An 18440-nucleotide genomic window follows, 5' to 3' on the forward strand; every position below is an offset into this window, starting at 1 on the left:
TGTTTCCAGGACAATTTGTCTGATTTTGGAACTTTAGAGCAAGTCCTCACCTCTTCTCTATTACTCTCTCCCCCCACCCCCACTTCAACTCCTCAGGGGCTTTCTTCTCTCTGAAATTTGAGCTTAAATTTAAACACAATGTTCCCCCGGAAACTGTGCATCATTCTCTTTTTCTGGCCTCTGTTTAAAAAGCTAGATTCAAGCTATCATCACACCATGCCTTTTAAAACCATTTGCCAGGTTATAAAAGAGATATAAACGGAAAAATGCTGCCCAGGAACTTTGACACATTGCAAACCCTTATTTGTTATAATCTGAATGTGGTAAGATGGTTATTAGGAAGTACGTTTAAGACCAGAGTACCCAGCTCTGATAAAGGGGACATGACAAAAATTTTTTCAATGTTAAATAAAAGCAAAAGGACAGTAGTGGGGTTTTTCATCAAGCAAACAATTTCAATATAAAAATGTATCCTTTGTGGCCCTTTTCTTTTCTTAAAAGAATGATAGGGACTGTAGATAGCAATTATGTGCATTAGTTTTTAAGAAATTTACTTGGTAAAATTAAAAAGCTGCCAATCCTAAATTGGTTCTCTTTATTTGTTTACCTTATTGGGCTGTGAAAATCAAAAGATTTACTGTATTCATATCTACTCCCTCTGCAGCTGAGAAAGCCCTCTGAAACCTCAGAGAAAGTGCCCCTGTGAAATAAATTCCCTTCTTTTATTTATTTAAAAAAATACTTTTTTAAATTTATTTAAGAGAGAGAGAATGAGCACGAGCAGGGGAGCGGGGGGAGGGGGGGGGGGGGGGGGGGGGGGGGGGGGGGTGGAGAGAGAATCTGAAACGGACTCCATGCTGAGCATGGAGCCCAACTCAGGGCTCCAGCTCATGACCCTGAGATCATGACCTGAGTCGAAATCAGGAGTCAGTCACTTAACCGACTGAGCCCCTCAGGCGCCCCAATTCCCTTCTTTTAAAGAGGGCATTCTGGCATAGCTTTTTCTATTTTTAACCTTTTTTTATTTTTTATTTTTATTTATTTTTTATTTTTTAAAGATTTTATTTATTTATTTGAGAGAGAGAGAGAGAATGAGAGATAGAAAGCACGAGAGGGAAGAGGGTCAGAGGGAGAAGCAGACTCCCTGCTGAGCAGGGAGCCCGATGTGGGACTCGATCCCGGGACTCCAGGATCATGACCTGAGCCGAAGGCAGTCGCTTAACCAACTGAGCCACCCAGGTGCCCCTAACCTTTTTTTAAAAAAAAATTGTGGTAAAATACACATAACATAAATTTACCACTTAAACCACTTTTAAGTGTACAGTGGCATTAAGTACATTCACACTGTTGTGCGACCATCACCACTATCCATCTCCAGAACTTTTTTATCTTCCCAAACAACCATTAAATACGAACTCCCCATTTCCCCTCCCCTCATCCCTGACAACCACCACCATTCTACTTGGTCTCTCTGAATTTCATTATTCTAGGTATCTCATCTACATGAAACCATACAGTGTTTTTGTGTGTGGTGTCTGGCTTATTTCAATGAGCACAAGGTCTTCAATGTTCATCTATGTGTGGTATGAGAATGACATTCCTCTTAAAGGTGCTTTTAACCTTTTTGACAATTCCTATTTGTTTTGAAGTTCTTTCAACTAATTGGGTGGTTGGTAAAAGGACAAGTCTTGCTGGCTTTCTGTATTGACTCATCTGTAAAATAGTTCTGAGTTTTGTACTATCATTTAAACCTATCCAAGTAGGCATCACAAACCTATGGGATCCAGGCACACGAGTGGTAAAGCAGAGTGGAGGGGGGTCAATGGCAAAACGGAGAACCTTGCCTCCCATGAAGGTGGCCACTACCACCCAGTTCGAACCCACCATTCCTAATGGGTAATGTAGACCCAGAATACAACGGACAAGTCTTCTAATTTTCATGCATTGGGCAGTACTGTTGTGCCAAATGGAACGTATTTGCAAGCCAGATCTGGCCCACAGGCCACCAGTTCGCAGTCTCTGCATGGGCTAATAAGCAGCTAATTTTAGTGCGGCTTCATGCATTCATTCATTCATTCATTCACGCAGTAAATGTGTACTGGGTCTCTACTAAAGGCTAGGCTACACATACAAGATATGGTTTAAAAAATACATGATAAGAGAGCAAATAATAGCAGCATAAATGCTATAACAAAGCGAAAATAATTACGACTTACATTTATTGAGCACTTCCTATGTGCCAGGGAGTTTTTAAGAACTTTACATGTATTAACTCACTTAAGTCTTGAAACAATCCTACGAAATAGGCATAAAGTGTTTCCATTTTAATTATGAAAACACAAACCTTAAGCGGTCAAATCACTTGTCCGTGGTCACATCGCTGTAAAGTGCTGACGTGGGATTTGAATTCAGATTGGTTCAGGAGCCCACGGTCTTGACTGGAAGGGGTTCAGAGGGCGGGGTCGTATAGAGTTAACCTGTGGCTCTATGAAGACTTCCAGAAAGGTTAACGTTTGCCTTGTCTTGAAGGATGATTTCGGCAAACTAATCCGGGAGTGCAATACAGGCCGAGGAAGTTGAGCCAGGGATCATACTTTAAGGTTGGCAGGAAATGAGTCTGAAGAGGTCGCTCTCAGTGTCTCCAATGCCACCTATTCAACTCTTTGTTTTCAGGTGCGATATCAGCTTAGCGAAGACTTATGTTTCAGTAGTAGCTGTGAGAAGAGAATGGTGTAGAAGCACAGGGGCATTTACACGTTCCGCACAGCGAAGCGCGCCTGATTTCTCCCGCCAGAGCCCCTCCGCGGCTGTCCTGCCCTAGACCACCTTCAGGGACTACAAGTCCCGTCATGCAGTCCCGTCATGCAGCGAGGACGCGCCGGGAGCCCGGCGACCTGCCCCGCCCCGCCCAGGCTCCGCCCCCGCCCCGCCCCTCCCGCCAGCAGCCCCCTCCCGCCCGGCCAGCCCCGAAGAGTTGCCCGGTGGCCGCGGCAGACGGAAGCCGAGGGAGAGTCTCGGCGGCAGCAGGATGGGGGACTCCAAAGTGAAAGTGGCCGTGCGGATCCGGCCTATGAACCGGAGAGGTGAGAGCCGAGCCCGCCCGGGGCCGCCACGGTGGAGCGGCAGGTGCCTGGCGCGCCCTTCCCTCAGCCGCGGCCGCCGTGTGGGGTCCGACCGGTCCCGCCCCTGCAGTCCGCGTCTAGGCGAGAGAGCTGCCGGCGCGCCCCGAAACCTCGTCCCCCGCGCCCGCCAGTCCTGCGCGGGGACGCCCCTCCCCTCGCCCGCACCGCGTCCCAGGCGCCCCGGGCCCCACGTCCCGGTCCGCTGCCCCTTCCGCCGGCGCTCCCGCCCCGCCCCGGCGCCCTTTCGCCCTCTCGCCTCCCCTGCCCTTGCAGGAGGGCGCTCTGGTCCCTTGCCCCGGGCTCGCTTCCTCCTCCCCCCACCCCTGCCCCTCGCTCGTGCCCCGCCGCGTCCCCCGCTTTCTCCTTGCCAGCTGTCAGAGTGGCCCCCGCCCCTCGTGTCCTCACCCCTCCAGCCTGCCCGGGACAGCCAGGGACTCCGAGGCCCCACGTCTCTGGCCCAGTCACCCCAGCCCTGCACTTCTGTGGTCCGTGGCAGGAAGAAATGGCAGGGAATTTGGTTTACTCCTGAGAAAGCACTCAAGTGCAAAAATTCCTCGTCTGCGTTTTTCACTTTATGTACGTTTAGCCTGGACGGTCATAAAGAATTGTAAAGACTTTGATTGAAATTGGGTAAAAGAGATGCCCTTCCACTCTTTTTTTGACTGTTGAGATAGTTTTGTTTTTGCTTGCAGTCATATTCGTCATCTCTCGACAATAAATAGTTTAAGTGCCAGGATTCTTGTGAAATTGTATCTTTCAGACATTCTCTCAATTCTGCAGGGAGGGTAGAGAAAGCAGATAAACCGAGTACATTTTAAATCATCTTTAGTCAGTCAAATGGAGTGAGGAGAACCCCCAACTCAAGTACCAAGAGGAGGTGGGCTGGGCCTTGGCTTTCATGCTTAAGTGGCAGCGTGACTGGGCAAGTAACTTGAAATGAGATAATATATTTGAAAACACTTTCTATACAAGGCTGTTATTGAGATTACTGTTACAATCCCAGCAGATGACTTTTCAATTGATAAGACTCTTAACTAATCAAAATCTTGTATCAGAATCACTTCTAAGACGTTTTTGCAACTTGTTCATAATCAAGTGTTAAGTCTGTAGAAATTATGAGTTTTCCTTTTCTGTGTTGTCATTTGTGTATATTGAGATATACAGATCAACCAGTTGGCAGTATGTTTTGTTGGGTTGTCCTTCTTTTGGAAGTTGGTTTATTTCTCTTAGAGTCATCTCTTCTATTGGAGTTGGTGATTCCTCCTTTCCCTGCTAGGTCAGCTTAAGGCTGTCACGTGACATAGAAGAGTTCCTCCTTCCCGCGGCCCGCCCCCCCCCCCCATGAACTTAAACTAGTACACGTTTTGGGGCTTCAGTCTTTCCTTTGACAAAATTAGAGATCTTAGATAAACTCCGAAAGTTTTCAGAAACTTCTGTTCTTAAGTGCTCAGGCATCTTTATTCAACTTTATTACCATCACAGTGATTAAAAAAAACAGGAAAAAGCAAGCCACATAAAACAACTTTATCTGGATTTGATTCTGAAAGGATGATTTCAGCACATTCTTAAAATTGCCTTTTCACAAAAAACTTGGAAATGTCGGTGCTAAAAAGATGCAGCTAACCAACCATCACAAAAGACCTATCTCAGATAATTAGAATCCTTCCCTGTTCCCCTCCACCCATGAATTTCAGTTTTTGAGGGCAAGTACTATTGTTATAAATTGTCATTAGTTAGATTGTAATAATTGGTAGGATCAGAGTTTCCAGGGACACACAGAGTAATAATAATTTTAGCTGTGCAGTGGATGTTAGTTGTTCCTTTGGTTGAACTCATTTCAAAACTAAGGTTTATACATGGATCCATTGCTCTATTAATAGAAGTGCCTTATAATGGTAAACTGCTTCCCCCTTCATTGAGTGCCATCTCTTACCTAGCCTTGTATTTCCCAGATGCATATGGACTTCTTTTTGCTGTGATTACCACAATAATTAAGGTTTTTGGTTCTATTTTGTCATGAAGTTGTCATTTACATAAATCTAGAAGTAATGGAATACATGTGGAATTCTAAAGCTAATGATTTTTTTCTTTTTTTTAAGATTTCATTTTTAAGTAATCTCCACACCCAGCATGGAGTTTGAACTTACCACGCCCAGATCAAGTGTTGCATGCTCCGCTGATTGAGCTAGCCAGGCTCCCCTAAAGCCAGTGATTTTCAGACTGCTGTCTGGAATTTGTTTAAAAAGACTAAAATAGAAATGTATTTTCTTTCCAGTAATTTTGAAAAGAATCATATTACTTTGACTAATCATTACTTCTGGGAAAATTAGTGTATTAAGTAAGTAGTAGTGTATAATTATGACAAATAGTAAACTTTTAGTCATAATTATTTCTCTTTTAGCATATCAGTTCAGGATGCAACCTCAGAAATCACTCTTCACAAGCAAGAATGAGAAGAGAATGGGTTACCAGGATGATGAAGTTTTGCTGTATAGATTCTGATATTTGGAATTATATTGGCTACTTTTTGAGGAAAACTGAAATTTGCAAGAAGCTTCTAGCATACCATTAAGTTCTTCGTGTGATTCAGTATCTGTGCTAAGGTGTTAAGGTAGTTAGTTGGTTTCTTATTTAACATTTATTATGGAAGTAAGAGTTTCAGTCTTTTTTGCTAAATTATATGTGGGTTTGGGAAACATAGTTATTTCAACATTAAGCATTATGCCCTAGTTCAATAATAGCAAGAATTATAACGGCTACTGAATATGCTTTTGTCAGTAATATTTTTTTGTTATATATTTTAACATTGCAGTAACAAAACAAAACATAAAAAGGAAAAAGTCTACGACATCCTTCCATTTTAACAATTCACGCTCTCATTTTCTTATTTCCATTCTAGTTTGTGCTCACATGCATATGTAAGTTTACCTTCTTTTAATATTACAACTTCTGTTTTTGCTTTTCTTCATCTGAAATGTGTCCTTAAGCTGAAGGAAAGCTGTTAACTTGATTTGTCATGAGATCTTGAAGTTCTTGTTGCAGATATTGTTTGGTTTTTCATGTTATTTTTCAGACTTGGACAACTCACCAGGTAACTCTGGTTGTGTTTTTCTATATACTGTAAGGAACACCCATTCATAATTATTAGCTAGTTTAATTATTGAATGAACTGAAAGGTTTACAAGCATAATCGATGGTACTAGCTAGATCAGTGACACTCTCCTGTTAAGGAATTTGAAGTTTTATAACTTCAGATGGTTTAAAAAATACTTCATATTTACTGAGTGCCTGCGAGGTGTCTAGCTTATATTAGATATTACAGGATCATATTGCCTTTCTGCAGAGGACTTCCCATGGTTAAATATGTATAAGATCAACTGCCAAAATAAATACATTTACATCAAAAGGGTTTGGAAAATACCTTTCCTATCTACCTAGCCTAAGGTAGTGAAACCAAGAATTACATTAGATATTTAGTTGGAGAGAAAAATAGTGAAATGGGTTGTTAGGGAAAATGGATAATAAATATATTTCAACAGGTATTTCTCAAGGGATTACTTTGCATTTTATAGTACTTGATGCAGTGAAAGCATAAAGAAAGAAGAATATACCGTTTGATAGAAGTCAGTGCTTAAGTAAATCATCGTCTAGAATCTCAGTGGAAGGATTGTTATGTAGATATTAAAAATGATGAAAATCAGCATTATTTACCAAGGAAGACAGTCTCCTATGTTAGCAGAAAAAGCAGAATGGAAAGCAGTATGTACAACTGTACAGTTGGATCTGTTGTTATGATTCTTACTGTGTAAAAATGTCAACAGAAATGGGCAAGGGCTAGAAAGAACATGAAAAAATGAGATTGCTTGTTCCTGTTGGGAGACTCCTATGTCCTGAAAACTCTCGCTTAGTGTTGACTGCTATTGTAGTGTTCAGCTTTTTAAAGTGTGCTTTATGTTTCATGCTCATGAGGAAATGGCTCTCCTGTGAAAAGATAAGATTAAAAGGTAAACAAACACCTATCGCAGATTGCCAGGTGAGTGATCGGGAAATACAGGAATTCAGAGGAGTGAAGGATCCCTGGAAGCCTGGTGATCAGGGAAGGCTTCTCTGGGGAGGGAGAGCCTTGGTTAGATGTGGGGGGAGGAAGCTTATGATCAGAATGGGTGCCTGGTAGCAGGCGAGGGGAGAGCGTTGGGTCTTTGGGGAGGAAGTATGGCCTGAGAGCAAAGGCACAGAGACAGGAATGAACCAGGCAAGTTTAGGTGGCAGAGACAAGAAAAGCCTGCCAGAAAGGAGGGTTCTGTGAGCTTGACTAGAGAAGGATGAGATTAGAAAGGTAGCATGGAATTGCAGGGAGCCCTGAGTGCTATCTAGGCCCAAAAGTCTGGGTTAGGGTGGCTGGTCCACGTGCTCTGTTTAGCTCTGTAGAACTTTGCATGGATCTCAGACACAAGCATGAAGGAGGAAGATTGCCAGGTCTTAGAGCAGGATCAAAAGCCTGGGTAGATGCCTGATTCAGGGCATAGCTGGGTAACATTTAAGAGCGGGTGGTGAATGTAATGTATGGTGATTAAGATAACAATAAAAAATTATTAAAAAAAAGAGCGGGTGGTGAAAATGAAGCCATGTGAATAGGAAGAATCAGGAGGCTGGTCAAACTTAAGTAAGCAGTCAGGACTCAGAAGACAAGGTGAGACTGAAGAAGTAGGAAGCTGAGAAAACACACTGGCAGTCTGTGAAGACACAGGTGATCTTTAGGAAATGAAGGGGCTAGGTAGCAAGGAGATTCTGAAACAGGAAGGTGGTTTTGACCCTGAGGTCATTGGTGGTCTCAGAGGGATAACTGATATTGGAGTCGAGGATGGCTGTGGATGGAAATTTCTGACATACTTTCTAAAACAGAAGATCCTTGTTTTCTAGCATCTGCTTGATATGCTAATGGAGAATGAGACACACATCTATTAGAGCATTGTTTTGTTTCTACTGTCTCTGCTCAATGACTGAAATTGGGATTTATCCATATAGGGCCAGAGGCTTTTGGAGAAGTACACATTTATATGATAAAATAAAATAAAAATTTGTTTGAGTTGGCTTTTACTTTTACCCCCTCACCTCCATAAAGCAATGACTAATGTTTAACTTTTCTAGTCCTTAAGGTCTGAAGATGGAGGAAACCACTGACAAAACTATTCATTATGCTGATGAATGGAGATGTTTGTTGAGTGGAAGTGGATTATTATTGATGTCTTGACTTGCTGATCAGGTTCCCCTTGTGTTAAACAGAGCACGTTTAAAAAAAAAAAACTTGGCAGAGATGAGCAGTGTAACTTATGGGGAAGTGTGTGACACTAACTGGTCTCTGGGACACAAATCCGTGACTTAATTGGTACTGGGCTTGAGCTTTCAGCTACTGTAGATATCTTTAAAAGATGGTATTAGCCCATTCAATATGTGTTGATTGAAGGAAAGAACAATAGCTACTTCTTTTTTGGAGAGCTTTCTGTTTGTGAGCTACAGAGTTGAGTATTTTTTATACATTGTTTTACCCTTCAAACGAAATTTGGAAGGTAGTTTATGGAATTATCATTTAACAGAATCTCAGAGAGGGGTAAGTAAACTTCCCCAGAATTATAAGACCAGTATTTTAGAGCCTGGATTTCACCTACTGTGCCATTAAAGCCTATGCTTTTACTGCTGATTTGGACATGATGATCTTTAAAGGGACCTGGCATTCTTGAGTTTACATAATTTTCAAAGAGGTACAGGATACACGAGAAGCATAAGTCATGATCTTTGACCAAAGGAGCTCACTGTCTTGTTGGTAATGAGATGCACAGGTGAGTCAATTACAAGAATATATGTACACAGTGATGCCACTGCATTATGAATTAAAGAAATGGGAATGAGACTTGAGAATGGTAAGGACTGTGCTGGAGACAATGGGCAGGGAGGGAGACATGGCAGATGGGGTACAAAACACAAGTCATTGGAATTAATCTATGTGTTTTTACCTTGCTCATAAGCTAATAAGTTAGCTAGTTACTGGTTCATGGATGCTGGTAGAAGACATGGGACTTCTGGGTCAGAGGACTTCCTCATGGCATGGCAAGCAGTGTGAGTAGCTCCCCTTGCTTGCCAATCCCATACGGGTGTGGAGAGTCCAGATGGCTGCTGTGCAAGCAGTGGGTTTGTGTTGCATCTGAGGGACACTGGGCTTGGGAATCCATTGTTTTAAGTGGTAAGCAAGCCTGCTCTTTGTCCCAAAGGAAGACCTTGTCCCTCAAGGTTGCTGGCTACAAACACAGTCCTGAGAGAGGGGCAGGGTAAAGAGCATCTATGGCCTAGCATTCTAGGTATACCCAGCAAGCACGTGTCAAGGTGGCATGGAAGCAACTGAAATTTAGGAAATGCTGTTGCATTTGGGTCTGAACCTAAGGGACTGGAGATGTGTGGAGAGTCACACATTTGGGAGCCATTACTGTAGGTAGAAGATAGAATACCAAATTAAGGTGTGTGTGAAGGGAGAGGTCACAGAGGCCAAGAAGAGAGACATAAGGAGAAGCAGATAAAAGTAATATGGAAGCCCAGGGCATGCCTGGGTGGCGCAGTTGGGTAAGAGGCTGACTCTTGGTTTCGGCTCAGGTTGTGATCTCAGGGTTGTGAGATCAAGCTCCACTTGGAGCTCCATGTCGGGCTCTGTGCTCAGTGCAGAGTCTGCTTGAGATTCTCTTTCTCCCTCTGCCCCTCCTGCTGGTTTTCTCTCTCTCTCTCTCTCTCTCTCTCTCTATCAGATAAAAAAAAAAAAAGTAATATGGAAGCCCAGAGAGAGAATGTGTCAAAGAATGAATAGTCGGTAGTCAGATATCACAGGAATGGCACGTAATTGTGTTCAGTGGATTTGGCATCGTGGCGGTCAATGGTAATTTTCAGAATAATTTTGACTGAATGAATGAATGAGTGTTCGTATGTTAATAGTGGGCTGAGAAATAAGTGGGTTGCCAGTATGGTGGCAGTGAATATACAAGTTTCTTTCAAGAAAGTGGTATCTGGAATTGTACCGAGGAACAAACCTTTTTTTTAATGAGATGTTTGAGCCTCATTATAGACAGAAAGAGCCAATAGAGAGGGAAATTTTTGAAATATGGGAAGAAGGGGATAATTATGTAATGGCAAAGGTCTGGAGTACGTAATTTTCTTGATGAGGTAGATTCTGAGGTTGTTATTTGAGAGTAAGAAGAATTGGTTTGGCTGGGATCTTTGGAGTAGTGATTGTTTAGAAATGTAATTGAAGAACTCTAACCATATTTTATATCTATTGAGGGTAGTGGGATCATTCTTTCTAATTTTTTTAAGATATAATTCATCAAAAGTGTACAATGCAGTGGTTTTAGTGTATTTGCAGAGTTGTACAACCATCACCATTATCCAGTTGCAGAACATTTTCATCATCCCAAAGACTCTGTCCCCACTAGCAGTCACTGTCCACCCCCTTCCCCCAACACACACCCATCCCTCTTCCCTGCCCCTGGCAACCCCTGCACTACTTCTTGTCTCTATGGATTTGCCTATCTGGGCATTTCATATAAATGGAATCATGCGATATGTGGACTTCCGTATCTGACTTTTCACTTGGCATAATGTATTCAGGGTTTAGCCATGTTGTAGCATGAGTCAGTACTCATTCCTTTTTAAAGTTGAATAATATTACGTGATATGGATATGCTGCATTTGTTTACTCATTCATTAGTTGATGGGCATTTGGCTTGTTTCCACTTTTTGGCTGTTATGAATAATACTGTTGTGAACATTTGTGTATAAGTTTTTGTGTGGATGTATATTTTTATTTCTTTTGGGTGTATATATACATAAAAGTGGAATTTCTGGGTCATATAGTAACTCAAACTTTTGAGGAACTGCTAAATTGTTTTCCAAAGTGACTGCACCATTTTATGTTCTCACCAACAGGGTATGAAAGTTCCAATTTCTCCATGCTTTGCCAACACTTGCTTTGTCTGTCTTTTTGATTATTGCCATCCTAGTGTGTGTGAAGTAGTATCTCATAGTGGTTTTGATTTTCATTTCTCCAGTGTCTAATGATGTTGAACATCTTTTCATGTGTTTATTGGCTATTTGTAGATCTTTGGAGAGATTTCTATTCAAACTATCATTTTATTTTATTTTTAATTTTTTAATTTTAATTTTAATTTTTTTCAGTGGGCTCCAGGTTTAATGTGGAGCCCAGTGCGAGGCTTGAACTCATGACCCTGAGATCAAGACCTGAGCTCAGGGGTGCCTGGGTGGCTCCATTGGTTAAGTGGAGGACTTTTGCTTTCAGCTCAGGTCATGATCTCAGGGTCCTGGGATTGAGCCCCACGTTGGGCTCAGTGCTCAGCTCAGCCACAAGTCTGCTTGAGGATTCTCTTTCTCTCTCCCTATGCCCCTCCCTATGCTCTCTCTCTCTCAAATAAATAAATCTTAAAAAAAAAAAAAAAAGACCTGAGCTGAGATCAAAAGTTGGATGCTCAAATGACTTAGCTACCGAGGCACCCCTCAAACTGTCATTTTAAATTCGGGTTTTCTTTTTATTATTGAACTGGTAAAATTATTTATATATTTTGAATACCAGTCCCTTATCAGATAAATTATTTGCAAATATTTTCTTGATTGTTGTGGGTTGCCTTTTCATTCTGTTATTGGTATCTTTTAAAGCACAAAAGTGTTTTTTTTGTTTGTTTGTTTTAAAGATTTTATATTTAAGTAATCTCTGCACCCAATGTGGGGCTCAAACTCACAACCCCGAGATCAGGAGTTGCATGCTCCACCAGCTGAGCCAGCTAGGCACCCCTGCAGCACAAAAGTTTTTCATTTTGATCTGGTCCAATTTATCTTTTGTTGGTTGTGCTTTTGATGTCATATGTAAGGGATCATGACCTAACTCAAGGTTATGTGGATTTATGCCTGTATTTTCTTCTAAGAGTTTTATAGTTTTATACTTTATATTTAGGTCTTTGATCCATTTGGAGTTAATTTTTGAATGTGATGTGAGGTAGAGGTTCAATTTCTTTCTATTGCACGTGGATACCCAGTTGTCCCAGCACCATTTGTTGAAATGACTATACTTTCCCCATTGGAATGTCTTGGCACTCTTGTTGAAAATCAATTGACTGTTGAATTTATTCACAACCTTTTGGCTAAGATCAAGTGAAGAGAAAGTTACAGTGAGCTTTTTAGGAATGTCACCAGTAGGTAAAGGGAGGTACATTTATATTTCTGAGTAGTATATTTGGTTTGAAAATTCTTAGTAATTTTCTGGAGAAATAGAAAACAGATTACTACATGGGCAACTCAGACTTACTTTCTTCACACTGAGAATGATGCATTTCCTCAGATGGAATATGAGTTATGTAAAGGGAGTGTCCCAAACCCTGCCCATCTTTCACTATGATGTCATTGAGGAATGAGCCATAGCTGATTTATGCATTGAAGGAAGACTTGTTTCAAATTATTGTTCACTTTTACAGGGTGACTAATTTGCTGGCTGAGTAAGCTGAATTGTCAGCTGTTAATATTTTAATATTCATCTTGAGGAACTTGATCTAGAAAAGGATCGTGTTCGGGAAATAATATGGGATCTTTAATGTTAGTGGAGTAAATTTCTTTCTTTTTTCTAAGGACTCATGGATACATCAAAGCATTCATGGTTCTCAATATGATAGAGCTTCATTAGTCATGATATAAACTTATAGTATTACTTAACTTTAGGATCACTCTGATTTTTTATTGGTTTTCAGACATAGTACTACTTAAATCCCAATCTCATTACTATAGGCTTCCCTAGGAATAAACTGTTGTCCATGTGTTACTTATTATAATAATGGTGAGCATTTAGTGCTTTTTTTTTTATTGTGGTAAGGTATATATAACATAAAATTTACCATCTTAAACCATTTTTATTTTTTTAAAGATTTTATTTTATTTGACACACGGAGAGAGGTAGCGAGAGAGGGAACACAAGCAGGGGGAGAGGGAGAAGCAGGCTTCCTGCTGAGCAGGGAGCCCGATGCGGGGCTCGATCCCAGGACCCCGGGATCCTCACCCGAGCCGAAGGCAGACGTCTTAACGACTGAGCCACCCAGGCGCCCATTAAACCATTTTTAAATGTACAGTTTAGTGACATTAAGTTGTTGTGTAACCATCACCACTCTCCACGTCTAGAACGTTTTTATCTTGTAAAACTTTAACTCTGTATCCATGAAACTCCCCTGTTGTGCCTTAAGCCCGGCTCCTGGCATCTACCATCTTACTTTCTATCTCTATGAATTTGACTACTCTAGGTACCTCATATAGGTGGAATCATATAGTATTTGTCCAGCTATCTTACTTGGCATAATGTCAAGGCTCATCCACATTTTAGCAGAATTTCATTCCTTTTTAGGGTTGAATAATATTCCATTGAATTATATACCACATTTTTGTTTTTCCATTCATTCGTCGATGGATGCTTGGATTGTTTCCAGCTTTTGGCTTTTGTGAATACTGCTATGAACATGGGTATACTTTAATGCTGATTCTGTAAAGGCAGCTTATAGCAGCTAGGTCCTTATCTTTTTAATCTAAGTATTGTTCCAAATTAAAAGGAAGCTGTTTACCTTTTGGATTTTTGGTAGGTGTTTAAAAAAATTTTTTTTGTTTGTTTTTTGGGATGCCTGGGTGCCTCAGTTGGTTAAGCATCTGCCTTCTGCTCAGGTCATGGTCCCAGGGTCCTAGGATCGAGTCACACATTGGGCTCCTTGCTTAGTGGGGAGCCTGCTTCTCCCTCTGCCTGCTTTCCTTCTGCCTGCCGCTCCCTCTGCTTGTGCTCTCTCTCTCTCTGACAAATAAATACAACTTTAAAAAAAATTTTTTTTTTAGTTTTTAAAATTCAGATTAAATTTAAGGCCTAAATTTGTTACTGTTATTTAATTACTGCTTGCTTTCTAAGCAGTGTAGAGCAAGAAGTTTTATTTTCTTTCTTTCTTTCTTTATTTTTGAAAGATTTTATATATTTATTTGACAGAGAGAGATACAGCAAGAGAGGGAACACAAGCAGGGGGAGTGGGAGAGGGAGAAGCAGGCTTCCCATGGAGCAGGGAGCCAGATGCGGGGCTCGATCCCAGGACCCCGGGATCATGACCTGAACCGAAGGCAAATGCTTAAGGAGTGAGCCACCCAGGCGCTCTGAGCAAGAAGTTTTAAATGGAGAAAGTGTCATATTTAGAATCTTATTGCAATGTAATTTTTTTTTAAAGATTTTATTTTTAGGTAATCTCTACCCCCAGCATGGGGCTTGAACTCACAATTCCTGAGATGAAGAGTTGCATGTTCTACTGACTGAGCCAGCCAGGCGTCCCTGTTACAATATAATTGAATTCAACCAACTAGTAACATTTGATGGTACACTAGCTGTAGCATTTATATTAAATGTTTTTCCATATATCTGACCCTTAAACTGTCTTCAAATCTCCCTGCTTTTATTTGCTTGGGTGTGTGTGTCCTGGATGTTCCATCCATATTCAAAACAACCTTGTCTTAGTATCTGTCCATCAGTCAACAGAATCAGAGTGGGAATTTTGTTGATAAAAATGGAGCTACTGAAAGTGAAGATCACTTTTATATTTTAAAGGCCACCTTTAATGGGTATTAGATGTAGGGACATTTGTAACTGTTGGGGTCTTTAGGACAAAATGAATTTAGGTTGAATATATTAGTTATTAGGTGATTCTGTGTATTGTATAGGATTTTCCTAGGATTGGTTCCTTTATCGTGCCATTTAATGCTTCCAAATTATTAGTTCTATCTAATGAAGTTATGAGACAGGGAAGGGAGGAGCCGTGAAGAGGATAGGGAAAAAGCATACAAATATTGAAGGAAAATGTTTGGATCCCTTCTCAATTCAAGATCATTTGAAATGAAGGCAGAGTACTTAGAAAATACTTGATTTACAGTTTTTCAGGCATGCATTCTAATGTGTACATCAGCATACAGAACTATACATGCAGCTCCTTTGCTCAGACCAAACGTTCTTGCAAGACACTAATAACTAACTTTGTGGTGGGTGGTGAGATAGTAGATTTTGAGTCACACAATACAATTTCCGGAGAGTTGATAATACATTTGTGTATAATACAGATTTGACTGTAAGGGGCCCGCCAATACCATATGGTCAGAAACCATTAAGGAGTAGTATTAACAAAGTATGGTGATTGCAGACTTTCTTGAGCTCTGGGCCTATAGACTTTAGTGCTAGTTGACCACAGTAGAACATTTGCTGCTTTGGGATTAGTCATCTACGCCTAGGTAAAACATAGCTCAATAGTTTTCTTTTCAGTTTTCTTTGCCTGAAAAGTATGTTGGCTAAAAGAGAGACCGCTAAGTTTTTTGTACTTCTAGAATGTATCTTTGAGAACAGTTGTAGAAAAACCAATATAAGAAAAGTTGTGGCAGGTACAGGGAGGGAAATTTTTGTTTTTGTTTTTTTGTATTTGTCTCAGTTATGTAAGTTAAGATGAAAAAAAAAAAAAAGAAGTGACCTTTCCTGGCAGTGGAAATACTCTTAAGTTGTAATGAATATGACATTGACATTTGGCCAAGGTTCTTTGGGAAATACAAAATAGCTCCAGTGTAGTACAATTCCTTTCCTTAGGGCGCCTGGGTGGCTCAGTTGTTAAGCGTCTGCCTTCGGCTCAGGTCATGATCCCAGGGTCCTGGGATCGAGTCCCACATCGGGCTCCCTGCTCGGCGGGAAGCCTGCTTCTCCCTCTCCCACTGCCCCTGCTTGTGTTCCCTCTCTGGCTGTGTCTCTCCCTGTCAAATAAATAAATAAATTAAAAAAAAAAAACAACTCCTTTCCTTAGAACTTATCTTTTGGTAATGGAGATAAGGCAAACAGTTTCATAATTTGGGTCAGAAAATGTAAGAATATAAAAATATGAAGGGTGCCTGAGTGGCTCAATCAGTTGAGCATCCTACTCTTTGTTTTGGCTCAGGTCATAATCTCACGTCATGAGATCAAGCCTCACATGCGGCTCTGCGCTCATTGCAGAGTCTGCTTGAGATTCTTTTTCCCTCTCCCGCTACCACCCCCACTCACACTCTCTTTCTAATAAATAAATCTTAAGAAAAAAGAATATAAAAATATGAAAACATAAATATGCCATGGCCTATACTTCAAAAAAATAGCTTTGTTGAAAAAAAGAAAAAATAGCTTTATTGAGATAATTCACATATCATACAATTCAACCATTTCAGTGATTTTTATCATGCTCACATAATTGTGCAGTTATCAGCATAATCAATTTTAGTACACCTTCATACCCCGAAAGAAAACTATACCCATGTAACCACATGGTGACCATAGTTAGTGATACCATATTGCATATTTGAAGGTTGATAAGGGAGTAGATGTTAAAAGTTCTCATAATGGAAAAAATTTTTTGTAATTATGTATGGTGACAGATGTTAATTAGCCTTATGTGGTGAGCATTTTGCAATATATACAAATAGGGAATCATGTTGTACACCCGAAACTCATAATGTTGTGTGTCAATTATACCTCAATTAAAAATAAACAAAACACCATACCCATTAGCAGTCACTCCCCAGCCGTAGGCAGTAACTTGGCTATTTTCTGTCTCTGTTTGCCTATTCTGAGTAGAGTAGAATCATATAATGTGGTATTTTGTAACTGGCTTCTTTCACTTCGCACAAGCTTCATTTATGTTGTAGTATATGTCAGTACCTTATTCCTTTTAATTGCCAAATAATGTTCCATTTTATGGATATACTAAATTTATCCATTCATTAATTGATGGACATTTGGATTGTTCCACTTTTTGGCTGTTATGAATAGCCAAATACTAGCATTATGAACATTTATGCACAAGCTTTTGTGTGGACCTAGGTTGTCACTTCTAATAATATAATATACTATAATATATACTACAATATAATAGATGATATAATATCTCATATATAATATATATCTAGGAGTGGAATTGACAGGTCATATGCCAGCTGTCTGTGTAACTTTTTGAGGAACTGCCGGACTGTTTTCCAAAGTAACTACACCATTTTATCTTCCCATCAATAATGTATGAAGTTTCCAATTTCTCCACATCCTCCCTAACACTTGTTATTATCTGTCTTTTTGACTATCATTACGCTAGTGTGTGAAGAGGTATCTCATTGTATTTCTGATTTACACTTCCCAATGTGTAATGATTTTGAGCATCTCTTCTGCTTATTGGCCATTTTTGTATCTTTTTTTTTGGAGAGATGTCTATTCAGATCCATTGCCCATTTAAAAATTGCATTGTCTTTTTATTATTGAGTTTTAAGAGTTCTTTATGTTTTCTGATACAAGTCCCTTATTAGATATATAATTTACAAATTATTTACGAATTTGTTTGATTCTGTGGGTTGTCTTTTTACTCTCTTAACAGCATCCTTTGAAGTACAGAAGTTTTTCACTTTGATGCTGTCCAATTTATCTATTTTTTTTTGTTGTTGCTTGTGCTTTTAGTGTCTAAGAAACCATTACCTAACCCAACATCATGTGAGTTTACCCTTATGTCTTCTTCTAAGAGTTTTATAGTTTTAGCTCTTACACATTTATGTTTGTGATCTTTTGGAATCAGTTTTTATGCATGGTGTTCATTCTCTTTGCGTGTGGATATCCAGTTGTCTCACCACCATTTTCTGAGAAGACTGTAGTTTTCCCACTGGGTTGTCTTGTCAGAATTGTTGGCCATAAATATGACAGTATATTTCAGGACTGTCTGTGCCCTTGTTCTATATGCCTGTCCTTCTGTCCTTATAGTAGTGTAGCACCACCTTGATTATGTAGCTTTGTAGTTAAGTTTGACATTGGTGAGTGTGTTCTTTCTACTTTGTTCTTTTTCAAGAATATTTGTCCGTTCCAGGTCTCATGCATTTCTATATAGATTTAGGATCAGCTTGGTTACAAAAAAAAAAAAAAAAACTATCCTGGGATTTTGATAGGGATTACCTTGAATCTTGTAGACCAGTTTGGGTGTATTGCTATCTTAATAGTATTAAGTCTTTCAATTCATGAATGTAAAATAACTTTCCATTTATTTAAGTCTTGAATTTCTTTCAACAGTGTTTTGGAATTTTCATTGTACAAGTTTTGTACTTCTTTTAAATTTATTTCTAAGTAGTTGAGTCTTTTTTTTTTTAAGATTTTTTTTATTTATTCATTTGCGGGAGAGACAGAGAGAGAACAAGCAGGGGGAGAGGCAGAGGGAGAGGGAGAAGCAG

At 40.0% G+C, this 18440-nt stretch overlaps 1 protein-coding gene across 1 annotated transcript in view; it reads left to right on the forward strand.

The window, feature by feature from the left end:
- The first annotated feature begins 2942 nt into the window (after positions 1-2942).
- KIF13B (kinesin family member 13B) overlaps positions 2943-18440 on the forward strand; it is a 197595-nt gene continuing 182097 nt past the window's right edge. Inside the window, exon 1 of the mRNA XM_073892528.1 lies at positions 2943-3083. Coding sequence (XP_073748629.1) covers positions 3029-3083 — 55 coding nt within the window. The 5' untranslated portion in view covers positions 2943-3028. The remainder of the gene's footprint in view (positions 3084-18440) is intronic.

Source organism: Callorhinus ursinus, unplaced genomic scaffold (assembly GCF_003265705.2).
Source record: "Callorhinus ursinus isolate GAN/ISIS: 27379988/994484 unplaced genomic scaffold, GSC_fseal_2.0 scaffold4, whole genome shotgun sequence".
Lineage (NCBI taxonomy): Eukaryota > Metazoa > Chordata > Mammalia > Carnivora > Otariidae > Callorhinus > Callorhinus ursinus.